The sequence below is a fragment of the Megalobrama amblycephala genome, linkage group LG4 (genome assembly GCF_018812025.1).
Source record: "Megalobrama amblycephala isolate DHTTF-2021 linkage group LG4, ASM1881202v1, whole genome shotgun sequence".
NCBI lineage: Eukaryota > Metazoa > Chordata > Actinopteri > Cypriniformes > Xenocyprididae > Megalobrama > Megalobrama amblycephala.
This window is the reverse complement of record NC_063047.1, coordinates 18,182,255-18,200,429: the sequence shown is the minus strand read 5'-3', so window position 1 is coordinate 18,200,429 and position 18,175 is coordinate 18,182,255. Positions and strand designations below refer to the sequence as shown.

The following is an 18,175-nucleotide window of genomic DNA, read 5'->3' as shown; positions in this document are numbered from 1 at the left end:
CCCCAAACTTTTGAACGGTATTGTACAGTGCCCTCCACAATTATTGGCACCCTTAGTAAATATGAGCAAAGGCGGCAGTGAAAATAAATCTGCATTGTTTATCCTTTTGATCTTTCATTCAAAAAATTCACAAAATTATAACCTTTCAATTAAGGAAAAAAATTGAAAGTTGGGGGAAAATTACATAATGAAATAAATGTTTTTCTCCAAAACTCGTTGGCCACAATTATTAACACCCTTTTATTCAAAACTTTTTGCAACCTCCTTTTGCCAAGATAACAGCTCTGAGTCGTCTTCTATAATGCCTGATGAGTTTGGAGAACACCTGACGAGATCAGAGACCTTCAGAGACATTCCTTCATGCAGAATCTCTCCAGATCCTTCAGATTCCCAGCTCCACGTTGGTGCTTCTTCTTTTCAGTTCACTCCACTCATTTTCTTTAGGGTTCAGGTCAGAGGACTGAGATGGCCATGGCAGAAGATTCATTTTGTGCTCAGTGACACATTTTTGTGTTGGTTTTGATGTTTGTTTTGGATCATTGTCCTGATGGAAGATCCAACCACAGCCCATTATTGGATTTCTAGCAGAAGCGGTCAGGTTTTGATTGATCATCTGTTGGTATTTGATAGAATCCATGATACCATGAATCTGAACAAGATTTCCAGGACCTACAGCAGAAAAATAGGCCCACAACATTAAAGATCCAGCAGTATATTTAACCGTGGGCATGGGGTACTTTTTTATCCATGTGTGCACCAAACCCATCTGGTGGGTTTGCTGCCAATAAGCTCTTTTTTAGTTTCATCTGACCATAGAAGCCGGTCCCATTTGAAGTTCCAGTTGTGTCTGACAACTGAATATGCTGGAGATTGTTTATGGATAAGAGCAGAGGGTTTTTCTTGAAACTCTCCCAAACAACTTGTGGGGATGTAGGTGCTGTCTGATAATTTATTTTAGGCTTTCTGTGACTCAAGACTCAACTAATCTCTGCAATTCTCCAGCTGTGATCCTTGGAGAATCTTTGGCTACTTAAACTTTCCTCCTCACTTCACATTAGGACGATTTAGACACACGTCCTCTTCCAGGCAGATTTGTAACATCTTTAGTTGATTGGAACTTCTTAATTATTGCCCTGATAGTGGAAATGGGGATTTTCAATGCTTTAGCTATCTTCTTACAGCCACTTTCTATTTTGTGAAGCTCAACAATCTTTTGCTGCACATCAGAACTATATTCTTTGGTTTTATTCATTGTGATGAATGATTACGGGAATTTGGCCTTTGTGTTTCCTCGTGTTTATAGCCAGCCCTAAAACTTGCATAGTTCGTCCAGCCCTAAAACTTGTATAGTTTTTGTCAGTTTATTTAAAAACACCCAATTATTGAGAACACAATATATAACAATACAATATACAGGGTTTGATTTTACCCCCAAATCCAACATTTTGACACAAAATGATAACTGCAAACTGCAAATGAAAACTACCGACTGAAGAGCAGTTGTTTCTGTGAATTGGAGCGATAAATAAATAAAATAAAGACGTACTTCAGTGTTCCTCCTCAGCTAAATTCAATTCGACCATCAGTTTTCATACTTCTGTGTGAAAAAAAAAGTACTGCACTGACTGACAGCTTCTGTGATTATAAAGGAAGAGCGCAGTGCTCGCTTTCTGTGTAATTCATTCACAAGAAAAGTTATTGTTTTTCATGAGATTTTGAGTACTTCATACTTCACATTGACAAAATGTATTTTTGAACCTAGTGATTTTATAATGTTTAATATTTAACCAAAAGCGAAACTGAATGAAAAACTATTACAGGAAATGGCTGATATATATGCAAATAAATGCTCCTCTGCCGCAATCTACTGGTTATAGTGGCAATTAATGTCTTTTTTATTTTTAAATAAGTGTTTTCTATCAAATGTTGAATTACCTACATCTTGAAACAGTCAGTTTTACAAATGGGGACAATCTCAGAAGGAAGAACAAATAATGTTTGTGGTCATTTGAAAAATGTTGCGTGCGCATGTCTAATTAAAAACAGCGTTTCTTATTCAAATATTCCCATTAGCTTCATCTTTATTTTTTTAATTTTTTTGGAAAATTAGGTAAATGTGATAACTGCATTAAAATATAAATACAACATTAAAAAGTCAACCACTCATGGTTTTGTGTCAATGTACAGAGAGTACCGAATGACAGCTAACAGGTTCACCGGAAATGCCCAAACATGGCTTATCAAAAACCAGGAAGTAACCATGCATATTGTCAATTCAACTGAAGTACGGTCACAGGTCTGTATACCAAAAGTTTCAACGATCAGACTTCAGAGCTGTTTTATAAGGAATCTTTAATAATTGGAAACCAGATGCACTGTGTGAAGCTACAAATCGAATCATTTTTGTGCATGTGTCATTAAAATATCAAGCCAAGTACTAAATAAAACAGCTGATGTAAAATACTCACAAATCCACATAAATACAGCATCTGCTGAAAATGTTCAGCTTTGTATTATGTCTCAATTCATTCCCCCTAAGCACATAAAGCATAACAGTCACGGTCTTTCTCTTTCGTCTGAGCTCATCTGTAGTTCACACACAGGCACACCGACCCCAAACCGCAGCCGTCGCCGCCTCCCAAATGTCACCAACATTTACCCTGATAAGGCTCATAGGAGGCATTCAATCGCGCTTATCTCCCCTAACAGACCCACCGAGCTTTACAAACCCTGAGCCGCTCATAAAACTAGTCATATTTTACAGTGCGCACCCTTACTAGTGTCCACATGGCTACCATTATATATTCACTGAGTTTAACTGCAAAACGAGGCAATACCAATGTTAAATTATTGAATACATTATATACTTATTTTTTAAGTATTATTATAACATTTATTATAAAAAATGTGTAAAACTATACATACACACACATATTATATATATATACACTATGAAGTGCCAATCAAGCCAAAATTCATTCTGGCACTCTCACACACATACATTCTCCTTTCATATTAAGAAGAAAATGTATGTATATCTGAAAAAAAAAAAATGTGTAAGATAAGAATGTATGTGTGTGAGAGAGAGAGTATAGCGGAATTGGAAAGAGTATAATGGAAACGGAAGGCAGGTCAGGCGCGATCATCACGTGACGTTCAGTTTCTCAGCGCCGCACCGCCGATGATGCATTTTGTGTATGAAATACAGGTTAGTGTATGCTTTATTTCATCTATAAAATCGTTGCGGTGCTTTAAATCATTTTATTTAATGCAAAGCAAACTACAGGGATGCGATGTCAGTAAACAAGTGTCACATCCGTATTTCGGATGAAGGAAACAATTGATGCCTTGCATAAAATTAACAATTTATTCCTAAAGATACTGAATATAAATACTTTGGATATTGAAATATGTTCTCAGAACTGTGCACTGATTGTTTATGGGCACGTTACAGAACGAAAGAACGGTAGATAGAACGATAGATAGAAAGACAGAACGTCAGATAAAGCGATAGAACGATAGATAGAACTATAAATAGATAGATAGATAGATAGATAGATAGATAGATAGATAGATAGATAGATAGATAGATAGATAGATAGATAGATAGATAGATAGATAGATAGATAGATAGATAGACAGACAGTGTACTGTGGGTGCAGAAGAGAAGGCAATAGTGGACAGAAGACTGGATAGGTCTCTTGTCTCCAGCGGGTAAATAAACAATCAATACTCATCTAAATGCAGATGAGAGCACAGTCCATGCTGTCTAACGTTTCTCTTCTGGACCAACTACCCCATCACATCCACTCAAGATGTCTTCTGAGACACCATCTCGGACTAAAAGAGAAACAATCACCTGCAAGATGGGATACTGGGCCGGGACGGGGCAATGGCTCGCTGCCCACAGGGCAATTCTGTAGGTTTATTTCCAATTAAATTCCCTCCGAGGACTCTCTTGGGCTGCTGTCAAATCAATCCGTCTCTGATGAGGCTGTACATCAAACACAAGTACTCTCAAACCACTGAAACTAAATATGCTGTTATATAACCGAGTGTGGCCATACATTTAAAAGCAAGGAGATTTTTCTCTCTTTTTTTAAGCTGAGGCATGTCTAAGATGTCACAAATCCAAAAAGAAAAACACTGGGTTTGTTTTTATGCCCCAGAGACCGAACCGCCCAAGAAGATTGAGTTGGCTGATACCTTTAAAAAGACAAAGAAACACGGATCTCACTAAGTCGGAGCATTTATTTTACTCTTATTCTCATAGTCTTTGTTGTTTCTATCAAATACTTGGTTTGACAGAAAGAAATGCCAACAGATTGAGTTTCCAACCCAAAATAGCATCCAAAACATTCTCACATTAGACTATTTGTGAATTTCAAAGTAGTAAATGGTTTGAAGTAAAAGGCAATTGTCATTGTGATAGATTATCTTTAAAATTACTACAAACAGTTTAGTTGTTCAAAAATAGCATTTGTTTTTGTTGTATTTGAGGAAAGTAATTGAAATAATGTGACAAAAAAAAAAAAAAGCATGTTTAGGAGTCTATAAATTAACATCTACGAATCAAACCAAAGAACTTCGTAACATGGCTTATAGGTGCCCTAGAATCAAAAATTGAATTTACCTCGGCATAGTTGAATAACAAGAGTTCAGTACATGGAAATGACATACAGTGAGTCTCAAACTCCATTGCTTCCTTCTTCTTGTGTAAATCTCATTTGTTTAAAAGAGCTCCAAAGAACAGGTGAATCTCAACATAACACCGATTGTTACGTAACAGGCGGGATCATTAATATGCACGCCCCCAATATTTGCATATGCCAGCCCATGTTCAAGGCATTACACAAGGGCAGCCAGTATTAACGTCTGGATCTGTGCACAGCTGAATCATCAGACTAGGTAAGCAAGCAAGAACAATAGCGAAAAATGGCAGATGGAGCAATAATAACTGACATGATCCATGATAACATGATATTTTTAGTGATATTTGTGAATTGTCTTTCTAAATGTTTCGTTAGCATGTTGCTAATGTACTGTTAAATGTGGTTAAAGTTATCGTTTCTTACTGTATTCACAGAGACAAGAGAGCCATCGCTATTTTCATTAATAAACACTTGCAGTCTGTATAAACAACTTCATTCTTTATAAATCTCTCCAACAGTGTAGCATTAGCCATTAGCCACGGAGCACAGCCTCAAACTCATTCAGAATATAATGTAAACATCCAAATAAATACTATACTCACATGATCCGACGCATGCAGGCAGTATGCATGAAGAACATCTTATAAAGATCCATTTGAGGGTTATATTAGCTGTGTGAACTTTGTAAATGCACTGTATTATAGTCGAGAAGTCGGGGGGCCAGGGAGCGCGCGATTTAAAGGGGCTGCAGCCCGAATCGGTGCATAGTTAATGATGCCCCAAAATAGGCAGTTAAAAAAAATTTATAAAAAAAAAATCTATGGGGTATTTTGAGCTGAAACTTCACAGACACATTCAGGGGACACCTTAGACTTATATTACATCTTGTAAAAACTGGTTCTAGGGCACCTTTAAAAATATTAAAATGATTTAAAATTATGCCAAAACAATGACAAAAAAAAGTACTGGATATATGAGGGGATTTTAAAAGTGTGATTTCTAGACCTGGAAAAGTCATGGAAAATCTTTAAATGAGTATACATTTATCTAGTTATGTCAAGCTTATCTGGTAGAAATTGACTTTAGAGATTATGGAAATTATCAATATTTTATTAAATTATTTTAAAATAAATCTAATCATATATTATATTATATTATATTATATTATATTATATTATATTATATTATATTATATTATATTATATTATATTATATTATATTATATTATATTATATATTTTTTAAAATAAAAATAAATTAAATTATAATTAGTTGTTCCAATTTAGCAGACTTTAAGCATACCAGTTTAGTATACCAAAAGTACAATTGCAGGGTATTTGTAAATTTGTAAATATATAAATGTATTTTTAGTATACTTGGCACAAAATAATTTTAGTATATATTTTTTTCACTAGGGAGAAAAAAAATAATACTAAAATAACATTGCAGGCTGACCAAAATAGATCATCCAAATATAATAATATAATATAATATAATATAATATAATATAATATAATATAATATAATATAATATATAAAAAAAAAAATACTGTCTTGAAAAATGGGGGTCTTGGTTTCACAAAGGATGAGGACCACTGCTGTAAACTAGTCAATTTGGTGACAAAGGCGTATATGAGCCATACTGATGAGGCTGTGTGGATACACGAGACAAAAGCGAAGACTATAGCCCCTTTAAACTGACAGCGCTAGCCTCTAGCACCTTTACTGAAGCTAACTTCTCTTGCTGCAGGCTTTGACCTCAAGTGTGTGGTAAATCCAAGAGAGATGAGGCTCCAGTGGCTCTCCACGCACCATAATTTTCTCTGCGTTTCATCCATTTTCTCTCTAATATACTTTCGTTCCCGCACCATTGCTTTCCATTCTTTATGTGCACTTCTCCGTCTCAGAGTCAGTCTGTGGCTCAATCTCTTCTCCTCACCCCTCTTATCTCACCGCTGCCCCGGCTCATCACGGCCATCAAAGGGGCGATCCGTTACCTGTGACTTTTTGTATTAAAGTCTCTGGCCTTATCAGATTCCGCCCCATTCGGCGATGACAAATTAGGACGGCACATTGCCGCGGTTATCAGGCCAAATCACAGCAGACGGCTTCACTTACTTTCTAAGATGAAAACTACACACACACAAAGTACAATTCGACTGACAATTCAAAGGCACCATTTGCTACACTTCTTGCAACATTTTCTTCCCCCTGAAGTGCAATTTTTGTCAAGGTTTCTCGCACCAAAACGATCCAGATTTCATTTTTCATCCTGATATGTAGGTAAAAGCATTAGTGTTCTTATAGAGTTGAATTGTTTTTGCTAACTAAAATAAAGCTGAAATAATATACATATATTAGATGAAAAACTTAAATGAAAATGTTACATTGGCAACTCATTAAAATAAAGTACTAAAATTACTAAAACTAAAATGGAAATAAAACAAAAAGCTAAATATAAATAAAAACTAAAAAATATATATTTTTTAATTAATAATTAAAAGTTAACTTTGAAAATAAAAGCCAATTCAAAATATTAATAAATTCTAATAATAGCAAATAAATAGTACTAAAATAACATTGCAGGCCGACCAAAATTTTTTTACATGCACACCAGTAACCTTATTGAAATAACCAGTTTTCCCCATTTACATGCAAACCAGTAAAACTGACAACGCAAGTAAACCACGTTTACATGACTTTATTAATAAATCGGGTCATTTCCCTGTAGTGATGTCAAAAATAATCATTTGCGTATCTGACTCCGAGTATTCCATATGTTATGTAAGTTGTGATGTTAAACAAAGCTTGAAACATGTCAGCGAGAAACTTACGGCTCAAATATTATTCTTTCATGCAGTTGCAGATGCAGCGTTTTGACTGAACCACTTCTACTTCTGCTGCACGAGAGAACACATTTTTACAATTTTCTGGGTCTTGAAAGTTTGCGATATTTCCTTCTTCCTTTCCTGCAAAATGCTCGCTCTGTCAGGATGCGTTTAAATCTGCACTAAAGATGTGTTTCTGTCATGTTTCACACATGCGCACTTCAATAAGCCGACAGAAAGCAGGTTAATGCGTTTACATGCCGAGCGAAATCGGTGTAAGAGCCAAAAAACTACCCGTTCCGACCAGTTTATGCTTAAGCCTTTTATGACCTTACTCCGATAAAAGAAAACGGGTTACTGTGTTTACACAACCACATTCGTTGTCGGCTTATTAAGCATAATTGGCTTAAGAACATGCATGTAAACGCACTCATTATATATAGGATCATAGGAATATAAGGTTGAGTATAAAACATATCTTTCAGATGTCTCACCTGATCCTTTCTGGGAGCCCTTCCTCTTTTTGAGGGCCTTCTGCAGAATATCCTTCATGGTCACTTTCAGGCTGTCCACTGGGATCAGGGAGAAACCATGAGCAGCGTTTCTGTGGGTGAGGAAGGCAAAGCATCAGTCATATTGAATAAATCTTTAATGTTTGAACTAGATGCGAACTTCCTGTCCATCAGAGCATCAACACTGAGATCATGCCCTCAGATTCTCAGGAGTGAGCTTTGAGTCTCAACCACAAGCAGAGCATGTCATATTCAAACCATTAGGTTTTAAAGGGGTCATATCATGAAAATCTGACTTTTCCCGTGTTTAAGTGCTATAATCAGGTCTCATCTACCAGCACAGAAAATGTGAAAAAGGACAACCCAGTAACTTTGTTTTGGTAAGCCTTTCTCTACAACCATGTGAAAAATTGAGCCGTTCTGATTTCGCTCCCCTTGTGACGTAGGAATGGGATCTTATTATAATATTAACGCACCCTGAATCTGTATGTTTCCCATGGCGCCGCCATTGTTTTTGCACTTGAATGTCTTCAGGATTACTAAAGATACATGAAGGAAGGTGAGTTGTGTCGGAGCAAAACTATGCAGGACAGCAGCACTCAAGAATGACCGTCCATGAGCTTGTGATATGTCTCAACTACGTAAACATTATCACTGATCTGTTAACGGCTATAATATCAAACATTCGAGTCTCCGTAAACTCCTGCCATCTGAGCCACTAAGGACGCAGTGGTGCAATTTTATTTATGAAGGGAATGTGGCTAGATAAATTCATATAGCAGTATGTGTAAGTCATTAACACTAGAACGCTTCACACAGGATTTGCACAGAAATTGATTCTCAAAGATGGATCAATACCAACTGATCCAATTTCATATGTATTTATTTTGTGATATTTGCAAATTGTCTTACTGAATGTGTTTAGTTAGCACGTTGCTAATGTACTATTAAATGTGGCTATAGTTACCATTGTTTCTTACTGTATTCACAGAGACCAGAGCCATTTCGTTATTTTAATTTTTAACCCAAAAACGCATGTAGTCTGTATAATTCATAAACGCATCTCTATTCTTATTGAGGCTCTCCAACAGAGTGTAGCTTAAGCCACGTTAGCCGTGTAGCACGCTATCAAAATCATTCAGAATCGAATTTTAGCAAACATCCACAAAATACATGCCACACCTATGTTATATGCTGCATCAAGAATAGTTTGTAATGATCCGTTTTGCGAGTTATATTTGCTGTGTTAGCTTCTGTATTATGTATGCTTTAGTGCAGGGGTAGGCAAGTTCGGTCCTAGAGAGCCGCTGTCCTGCAGAGTTTAGCTCCAACCCTGAAAAAAAACCTTCAGCTGCCTATAGCCTTAGTAATCCTGAAGAGCTTGATTAGCTTGTTCAGGTGTGTTTGATTAAGGTTGGAGCTAAACTCAGCAGGACAGCGGCTCTCTAGGACCGAACTTGCCTACCCCTGCTTTAGTGTACTGGAATGACGCGCAAGGTTGGGGGCGGGGAGCATGAGCTCATTTGCATTTAAAGCAACCCACCCACAAAAACAGCTTGATTTTGCTCACACCCAAATCGGGGCAAATTTGACAAGCTATAATAAATGATCTGTGGAGTACTTTGAGCTGAAACTTCACAGACACATTCTGTGGACACCAGAAAATTATATTACATCTTGTCAAAAGGGGCATAATAGGTCTCCTTTAAGATGAGTTTGACATGATTTAATTTTTTTTTTTTTTTCCTGAGGAATCTAGAGAAAACTACTGGTTTAGAACTATGCTTATGGCCACAAAATAATCAAAAACATTATCAAGTGATATTGATAAATAACACAGCTGCTATTAGTCTTATGTTTCATTAAGTCTTGATTTGAATTATTGCATATTATCATAATAAATGACAGTGATCACTTAAAATTAAAATGTGTGAGCCAGTGATTTCTACAGGATTTTGAACAGAAATACTCTAATTTAATTAGCCAAGTTTCATTAAGCTTTCAAATGTTTAATATTTCGTTAAAGAATGACAGTAATGAGATAACCTGTGAGTGAGTCATCTGAGCTGATTCAGACCAACGACTCTTGCAATCAATCAGACTGATTCAACTGATTCAGTTTGAGATTCAAGAGAATCACTCTTGAATGACAGTATAGTGGTACTGGTGTGAGCGGTTAGTGTAAGAAGAAAAGCTTGCACACAGAAAGAGTGTATTGTACTCTTAAGTAGCCGCCTTGCTTTATCAGAGCACATCCTCAACACAACAGGGCCGAAGGGCCATCCACAAGTCAAACTTTGAGCACATGGACGCATCACTGCGATAGACTACATCAACAGAACAACAACCCGAGGCCAGAAACCGGAGAGCGCACACGTTCTGGACAGAGGACTCGCTTGTCCACTTCCATTTAGCAGTCCTGACCCATCAGCCTCGGGCCAGGGCTTCTGACAGGCTTCACGTCAGGCAGGGGATCCGGCAGAAGAGGTCGCCGGCCCCGATGGCCCACTGAGGGCCAAGCACTGGCTCAGTTCTCGCCCAGGGTCCTGCAGTGCCACATCAGTGGTCCTCTCATGAAGGGAGCATGCAGCTGACCCAGAGAGCTCTGAATACCAGCCGACGGCTGAGAGCTGATGAATAAAGAACAAATAAATACAGACAAAAGACAATGAAAAGTGCAAAGCAGCTGGGCCACAAATAAAACTTTTGTAAAAAAAAATTAAAAAAATAAAAATAAATAAATAAATGAGGGTGCCACAGGCAAATGGCTACTTATAATGAAGTTATACTGCCGTTCAAAAGTTTTTAATGTTTTTGAAAGAAGTCTCTTCTGCTCACCAAGGCTGCATTTTTTAATTAAAAATAGTAAAAACAGTAATATTGTAAAATATTATTACAATTACTGTTTTCTATTATATATTGTAAACTGTAATTAATTCCTGTGATCAAATCTGAATTTTCAGCATCATTACTCCAGTCTTCAGTGTTACATGATCCTTTAGAAATCATTCTAATATGATGATTTCCTGCTAAAGAAACATTTCTTAAAATTATCAATGCTGAAAACAGTTGTGCTGCTTTATATTTTTGTGGAAACCAAGATGATTTTTTTACAGGATTCTTTGATGAATAGAAAGTTCAAAAGAACAGAATTTATTTGAAATAGAAATCTTTTGTAACATGCATGCATGTCAGACATGCATGTCTTTACTGTCACTTTTGATTACTTTAATGCATCCTTGCTGAATTCAAGCATTAATTTCTTTAAAGGGGTCATGAACTGCGTTGTTTTATTGTTTTATAACGTTTCCTGGGGTGCACTTATAATGTTAGTATGCTTTTTACATCAAAAATTGTCATCATTTAGAAATAAAAGGCATTTTTCCTACCCTGATTTTATCCCTCTGATTTGAACCCTCTGTTTTAAGGGGCGTGTCTGCAGTGAGACTTCAGTGTAAACACCCACTGCTGTGATTGGCTAACATCTTTGCATATAAAATAGCTAAGTATTACTCTCTCGAAAACTTTTAGCATGTTTTTACTATTACAGTTCTCAAGGTTAGCTAATCATGAAAAGTGTTGATTATAGCATTTAGATTATATGCATTTAGATCTAAGGCATTATATTTAGATCGTGGCATGAAAGGTTGCAGTGATGAACAATTGTAGCCGATCACAGACATGTTGTTGAGCGCATGAATGCAGTGATCTCGTCATTGCAACTCAATTTCTGCGCACCAATGAATGCTTTCATCATAACTAACAGTGCAAAGGCGATGTAACTAAGAGATTCATTGACTAAAACGTGAGTTTTGGTGCGAGTCCAGAACTCAGTCACTGATAAACTCGCGCTGCTTGATTGACAGTTCCAGCGATTGTAAAGGGAGCGTTCTTTGATCACTTTCTATATATAATTTAATCACTGTTTAAAGCAGAACTCAGTAAGATTTGCGAAGCTCCCCCTACAGGTTCCTTCAGTGAATCACACAGTCGTAAATACTCCAAGCGCAGCTCTGGACTACAACGACTACAACGCTCACGAGCTCAGTAGTTTTGCAAATACAGTACAAGAAATCTCGATGGAGGTGGGTTATTTTCGAAATTGTCTTATAAAGTCATTTTATATATACATTGTTTTTGAATTACCGTAAAGCATTTTGTCACTCTCGCGTGAACGTGAACATGAGGCGAGATTGTGTCGGGTCGGCGCAGCTCAACTTGCAAGTAGGGCTGGGCGATATATCGAATGCTTTTGTCACGCGCATTTCGTCAGTAAAGCCGGTTCCCTGATTACCGGCTTTACTGACGAAATGCGCGTGACAAAAGCATTCGATATCTCGCCCAGCCCTACTTGCAAGTGCTGTTTTCTGGCATAGCCGTGCCAGAGGGGTTAGTGCATGTCTCAAACACACCACTACAAGTCAATTAACCATTGTAAGGACTTAGAAAACTATTTATGAAGGTAAAAAAGTTACTTAGTTCTGCTTTAAATAACAGATTATTTTCATCCTAGAGAAACAAAGTGAAGTTGACCATTTAGTCACTGGTTTGATTTACTGACACATAGACAAAGACCATCTGACTGTAAATGAATCATTAATATCAGATCAGATCATTAGAATTAACACAGTTACTTACATGTTGTTGCATTACTGTCGAGTCCATATCATAAAAGTCTTTTTGCAAAGTGTATGCTGCGCCAAAATGCAATTGATTTACCAAAAATCCACAGTGAAATGTACAGAATACAAATAAATAATGCTCAGCTGAGACATTCACAAAAACCAACCTCAAACCTTTGAACGGTAGCGTATCTTGTTGCTTTCCTCACTGGAGAAATGTTAAAGGAACATTTCACCCAACTGTGTAAACAAACAAACTCTCTCCAATCTACAAAACACCTCTGTATCTCCTAATAAAACCTTCCATGATTATTTGTTAATCTGTGTAAATATCACCCAATTTTAGCAAGCGCAAGAAAACACATACAAACAAGCAGAACCTTCACTGTACAACCCAAATTTAGTATTACAGCCCAAACCAAGATTCCCTATCAAAGGCAGGACATTCTGGCAGGGAGCTATTCAAATCCAATTAGCAACTTCAAATTAATAGGGGCCTCCTAATGCTTTGTCAGCCACATTAACCAAACAGCTGATTAGAGATATTCCCAAACGCACAGAAGAGCAACAATCTAATTGAGAGATCACCAAACAAGATGAGAGCTTCATGGAGAGGCACATGGGGAATAAAACTCCAACAAACTTAAAGGATTGAGCGTTTAAGGCTTATGTGAATGGACAGGTACTTAAACCTCATTAGTTTTTGAGGGCTAAACATTCAGATAGTTCTCATAAGAACTGTATGAGAGGTTGTGCACTTCAAGACAAACACAAATAAGTTGAACATTTGATGACAGTGATAGATTTATGGTTAGATATGGTTCGTTTTAATCTTTGGAATTGTGTATAAATGCATTATATATATATATATATATATATATATATGGAGGTTATAAAGTCAGACTTAAGTGGCTTTCTTACATTCGAACAAAGAGTGACTGTTTGGGCCCTAGTCCAGGAGATGAATACTTCTCGACCAGAGCCAGCGTGCTGAAGCCAAACTTGTGGATGGGCTCGTTGGAGTCCAGCGGAGGGAAGTCTGTGTCCACCTCCCCATCATCCTCAGCGATGTGGAGACAGTAGGTGTTGACATTTTCACTGTGGAGGCAAGAAAGGAGAAAATAAGAGAGCAAACTCAAAGAGAGTGTTGTTGTCGATGTAAAGCATGTTTACTATTTCAAAAAGGAAAAATCCTTGTTCCCATTATAAGAATCAAAGGCTTATATTGGTAACAAGTAACATAAGTAACACACATAATTTGTGTGAATTCATTGCAATCAATTTAATTCATTATACACTACCGGTCAGTTTCTTATGCTCACCAAGGCTGCATTTATCTGATCAAAAATACAGTAAAAACAAATAAAGAATAACGGTTTTCTATTTTAATTTTCAGAAGCCATTACTTCAAACATCAGAGTCACATGATCCTTCAGAAATCATTCTAATATGCTGATTTGGTGCTCCATTAATAATGGTTCTTGTTATTATCAACGTTCAAAACAGTTTTTGCTACATAATATTTTTGTGGAAACTTTTGTGGATTCTTTGATGAACAAAAACTTCAAAAGAACAGCATTTAATTGAAATAGAAAACGTTTGCAACATTATAAATGTAATTTACTTACATTTAAATTTTACTTACCCCAAATGTTTGAATGGTAGTGTTTCCACAAAGATAATAAGCAGTAAAAGCAGTAGTTGTTAATAATAAGAAAAGTTTCAAATCAGCATATTAGAATGATTTCTGAAGGATCACGTGACACTGAATACTGGAGTAATGATGCTGAAAATTCAGCTTTGATCACAGGAATAAATTACAATTTACAATATATTACAGTATAAAACAGTAATTGTAATAATATTTCACAATATTACTGTTTTTAATGTATTTTTAATCAAATAAATGCTGCATGAGACTATAAGAGACTTCTTTCAAAAACATGAACAAAAATCTTAATTATTCCAAACTTTTGACCAGTTACTTCTTCTAAAATTACTTCTGATCCCTAAAGGGATAGTTCACCCAAAAAGGAAAATTCTGTCATTAATTACTCACCCTCACTTTTGTTCATCACAAATGAAGATCTTTTTAATGAAACCCGAGAGATTTCTGTACCTCCATTGACAGTCATCTCTGAACGAAAGTCTCACGGGTTTGGAACGACATGAGGGTGAGCATAATAGTTTTAATTTTTGGGTGAACTAACCCTTTAAATCAAATTTTAATTAAAAATAAGTTCACAAACCCGATTCCAAAAAAGTTGGGACACTGTACAAATTGTGAATAAAAACAAAATGCAATGATGTGGAAGTTTCAAATTTCAATATTTTAGTCAGAATACAACATAGATGACATATCAAATGTTTAAACTGAGAAAATGTATCATTTTAAGGGAAAAATAAGTTGATTTTAAATTTCATGGCATCCACACATCTCAAAAAAGGCCATGTTTACCACTGTGTGGCATCCCTTCTTTTTATAACAGTCTGCAAACGTCTGGGGACTGAGGAGACAAGTTGCTCAAGTTTAGGAATAGGAATGTTGTCCCATTCTTGTCTAATACAGGCTTCTAGTTGCTCAACTGTCTTAGGTCTTCTTTGTTGCATCTTCCTCTTTATGATGCGCCGAATGTTTTCTATGGGTGAAAGATCTGGACTGCAGGCTGGCCATTTCAGTACCCGGATCCTTCTTCTACACAGCCATGATGTTGTAATTGATGCAGTATGTGGTCTGGCATTGTCATGTTGGAAAATGCAAGGTCTTCCCTGAAAGAGACGACGTCTGGATGGGAGCATATGTTGTTCTAGAACTTGGATATACCTTTCAGCATTGATGGTGCCTTTCCAGATGTGTAAGCTGCCCATGCCACACGCACTCATGCAACCCCATACCATCAGAGATGCAGGCTTCTGAACTGAGCGCTGATAACAACTTGGGTTGTCCTTGTCCTCTTTAGTCCGGATGACATGGCGTCCCAGTTTTCCAAAAAGAACTTCAAATTTTGATTCGTCTGACCACAGAACAGTTTTCCACTTTGCCATAAATGAGCCTTGGCCCAGAGAAAACGCCTGCGCTTCTGGTTCATGTTTAGATATGGCTTCTTTTTTGACCTATAGAGTTTTAGCCGGCAACGGCGAATGGCATGGTGGATTGTGTTCACCGACAATGTTTTCTGGAAGTATTCCTGAGCCCATGTTGTGATTTCCATTACAGTAGCATTCCTGTATGTGATGCAGTGCCGTCTAAGGGTCCGAAGATCACGGGCATCCAGTATGGTTTTCCGGCCTTGACCCTTACGCACAGAGATTGTTCCAGATTCTCTGAATCTTTGGATGATATTATGCACTGTAGATGATGATAACTTCAAACTCTTTGCAATTTTTCTCTGAGAAACTCCTTTCTGATATTGCTCCACTATTTTTTGCCGCAGCATTGGGGGAATTGGTGATCCTCTGCCCATCTTGACTTCTGAGAGACACTGCCACTCTGAGAGGCTCTTTTTATACCCAATCATGTTGCCAATTGACCTAATAAGTTGCAAATTGGTCCTCCAGCTGTTCCTTATATGTACATTTACTTTTTCCGGAATGCGTAGCTCTTATGAAATCCAAAATGAGCCAATATTTGGCATGACATTTCAAAATGTCTCACTTTCAACATTTGATATGTTATATATATTCTATTGTGAATAAAATATAAGTTTATGAGATTTGTAAATTATTGCATTCCTTTTTTATTCACAATTAGTACAGTGTCCCAACTTTTTTGGAATCGGGTTTGTAGTTAATAAGTTATGTCTGTGTAAAAGTGGTTCTGAAGGACTCTTTCTAAAAGCTCTGGTTTGTTGAAGAGGGGCAACATTGGTCTCCCTGACCCGTGATGAGAACAACAGAGACATCAAACAAAAGCATCCAGACACAATTTATGACTCAGGGCATGTAAATGCAGGCTATTCATTGAGGAGCAAAAACTTTAAGCACTTGTTGGGATGCACAGAATGAGGGTGAATCAAAACAGAAGCACTGGGAAGAGTTAACTTTACTGGTTTCATGGTTAAACCTTTTGTTGTATCATTATATATAGTGTAGGCTGGCAGTATTCCAGATTACTTTTGCCCAGAGCTTTGTTTTATATCATAATGGATCGACTCCTTAAGGAAAACTGATCCATCAGAAATACAAAACTAACAGCAACCCATTCCACGTTTCATTCAGCGCAGACACATTAAGCTTTGTCTTTATGATATAGCTTTCATCCCTCGAGGGCAATGCCTGTGCTGGTGTTTGTGCTGGGACGATGGCGTTTTAATTTGCTCTGACACACTGTCGAAATCCAGGCCTGAGCTGTAAAGAATAACTGTCATAGTGTTAATCAGACCCATGATCCTGCTCAGGCAGCCTGAGGAGACAACAGCCGACTGAGAGAAGTCCTGGATCGGTGATGTTTGGGTTCCAATAACATGCACTTCTTACTTTCATCTCCAAATTCTGTGCCATCAAAGATGACTATGGCACTGTTTACACCTAGTATTAAGATGCAATTTGGTTGATTGGATCACAAGTGGATGACGCTAAATACAAGTTTTCAGCTTGTCCACTTTTGACCACTTCCAGAGGTAGTCGAAAACACATTGGGCCCCATCATACACACCGGCGCAATGCAACGCCAGGCACAACGCAAATGTTTTTCGGTAGTTTCAGCTCGACGCAGTTATCAATGCACTTGCATCCATCTGTTTGCCCATGGGCGTGCTGGTCTGAAAACGAGGTGTGTTCAGGTGCATTGTTTGCGTGTTGCTATTTTGAGGCAACTGAAAATGACTGCGCCATTGACCAACAAAAACCTGCTCTAAAGTCAATGGAGTAGTATTTTTTTTGTTATTTAAAAGGCATGTTAGTAATATGCGCCTATAGACGGGTGCAAAACGCACATACACTCTGCTTGTTACACACAAAGCAGCACACAAACATTTTTAAATATTAAAAGTAAAAGGATTCCTCTCTGGAGAAGCGTTCAGTCTTTCTGCTTGCAAATTCTACCATGTAAACAGCAAATCAAGACCCAAGTTTGGTTTGATGATGAAAAACATACCAAGCACAATGTTCTCTCAACAATCCTGATTTCTAACAACCACTCACAGCGTTTAGAATGGTCTTGCGTCTGTCAGAGCAGAAACAAAAGCTAATGCTTATTTCGTCCATTAGATTAAAAAAGATCTGAAAAAACCCATACATTTACCCGCCCATAGACCCTCCCCTCAAATAAATCAGGACAGAAGTGGTCGAAAGTGGACAAAAGAGACGGATTAAAACACCAGGTGTAAACGGGAATGCGTCTCCCTCATCATCTTGTGATCTTATCAAAAAAAAAAAAAAACGCATCTTGATACCAGGTGTAAACAGGGCCTATGTTCTCCTGAATAACTAAGATCCATGTCAATCTTAATGTCTCAAAAGACCTTCTGTCTGATTCTTAACCCTGACATAAGACACAAAAACATGTGTTTTTGTTGAGTACCATATCTGATAAATCAGCCTTTAAAAGGTACAATATGTAAT

General features: G+C 37.2%; 1 protein-coding gene across 1 annotated transcript in view; it reads right to left on the bottom strand.

The window, feature by feature from the left end:
* The window catches only part of mapkap1 (MAPK associated protein 1), a 48,734-nt gene that overhangs the window by 12,680 nt on the left and 17,879 nt on the right, over positions 1-18,175 (bottom strand). Inside the window, exons 6-7 of the mRNA XM_048188036.1 lie at positions 13,535-13,711; positions 7,974-8,083 (exon numbers count right to left, since the gene is read on the bottom strand). Of these exons, the coding sequence (XP_048043993.1) occupies positions 7,974-8,083; positions 13,535-13,711 (287 nt within the window). The remainder of the gene's footprint in view (positions 1-7,973; positions 8,084-13,534; positions 13,712-18,175) is intronic.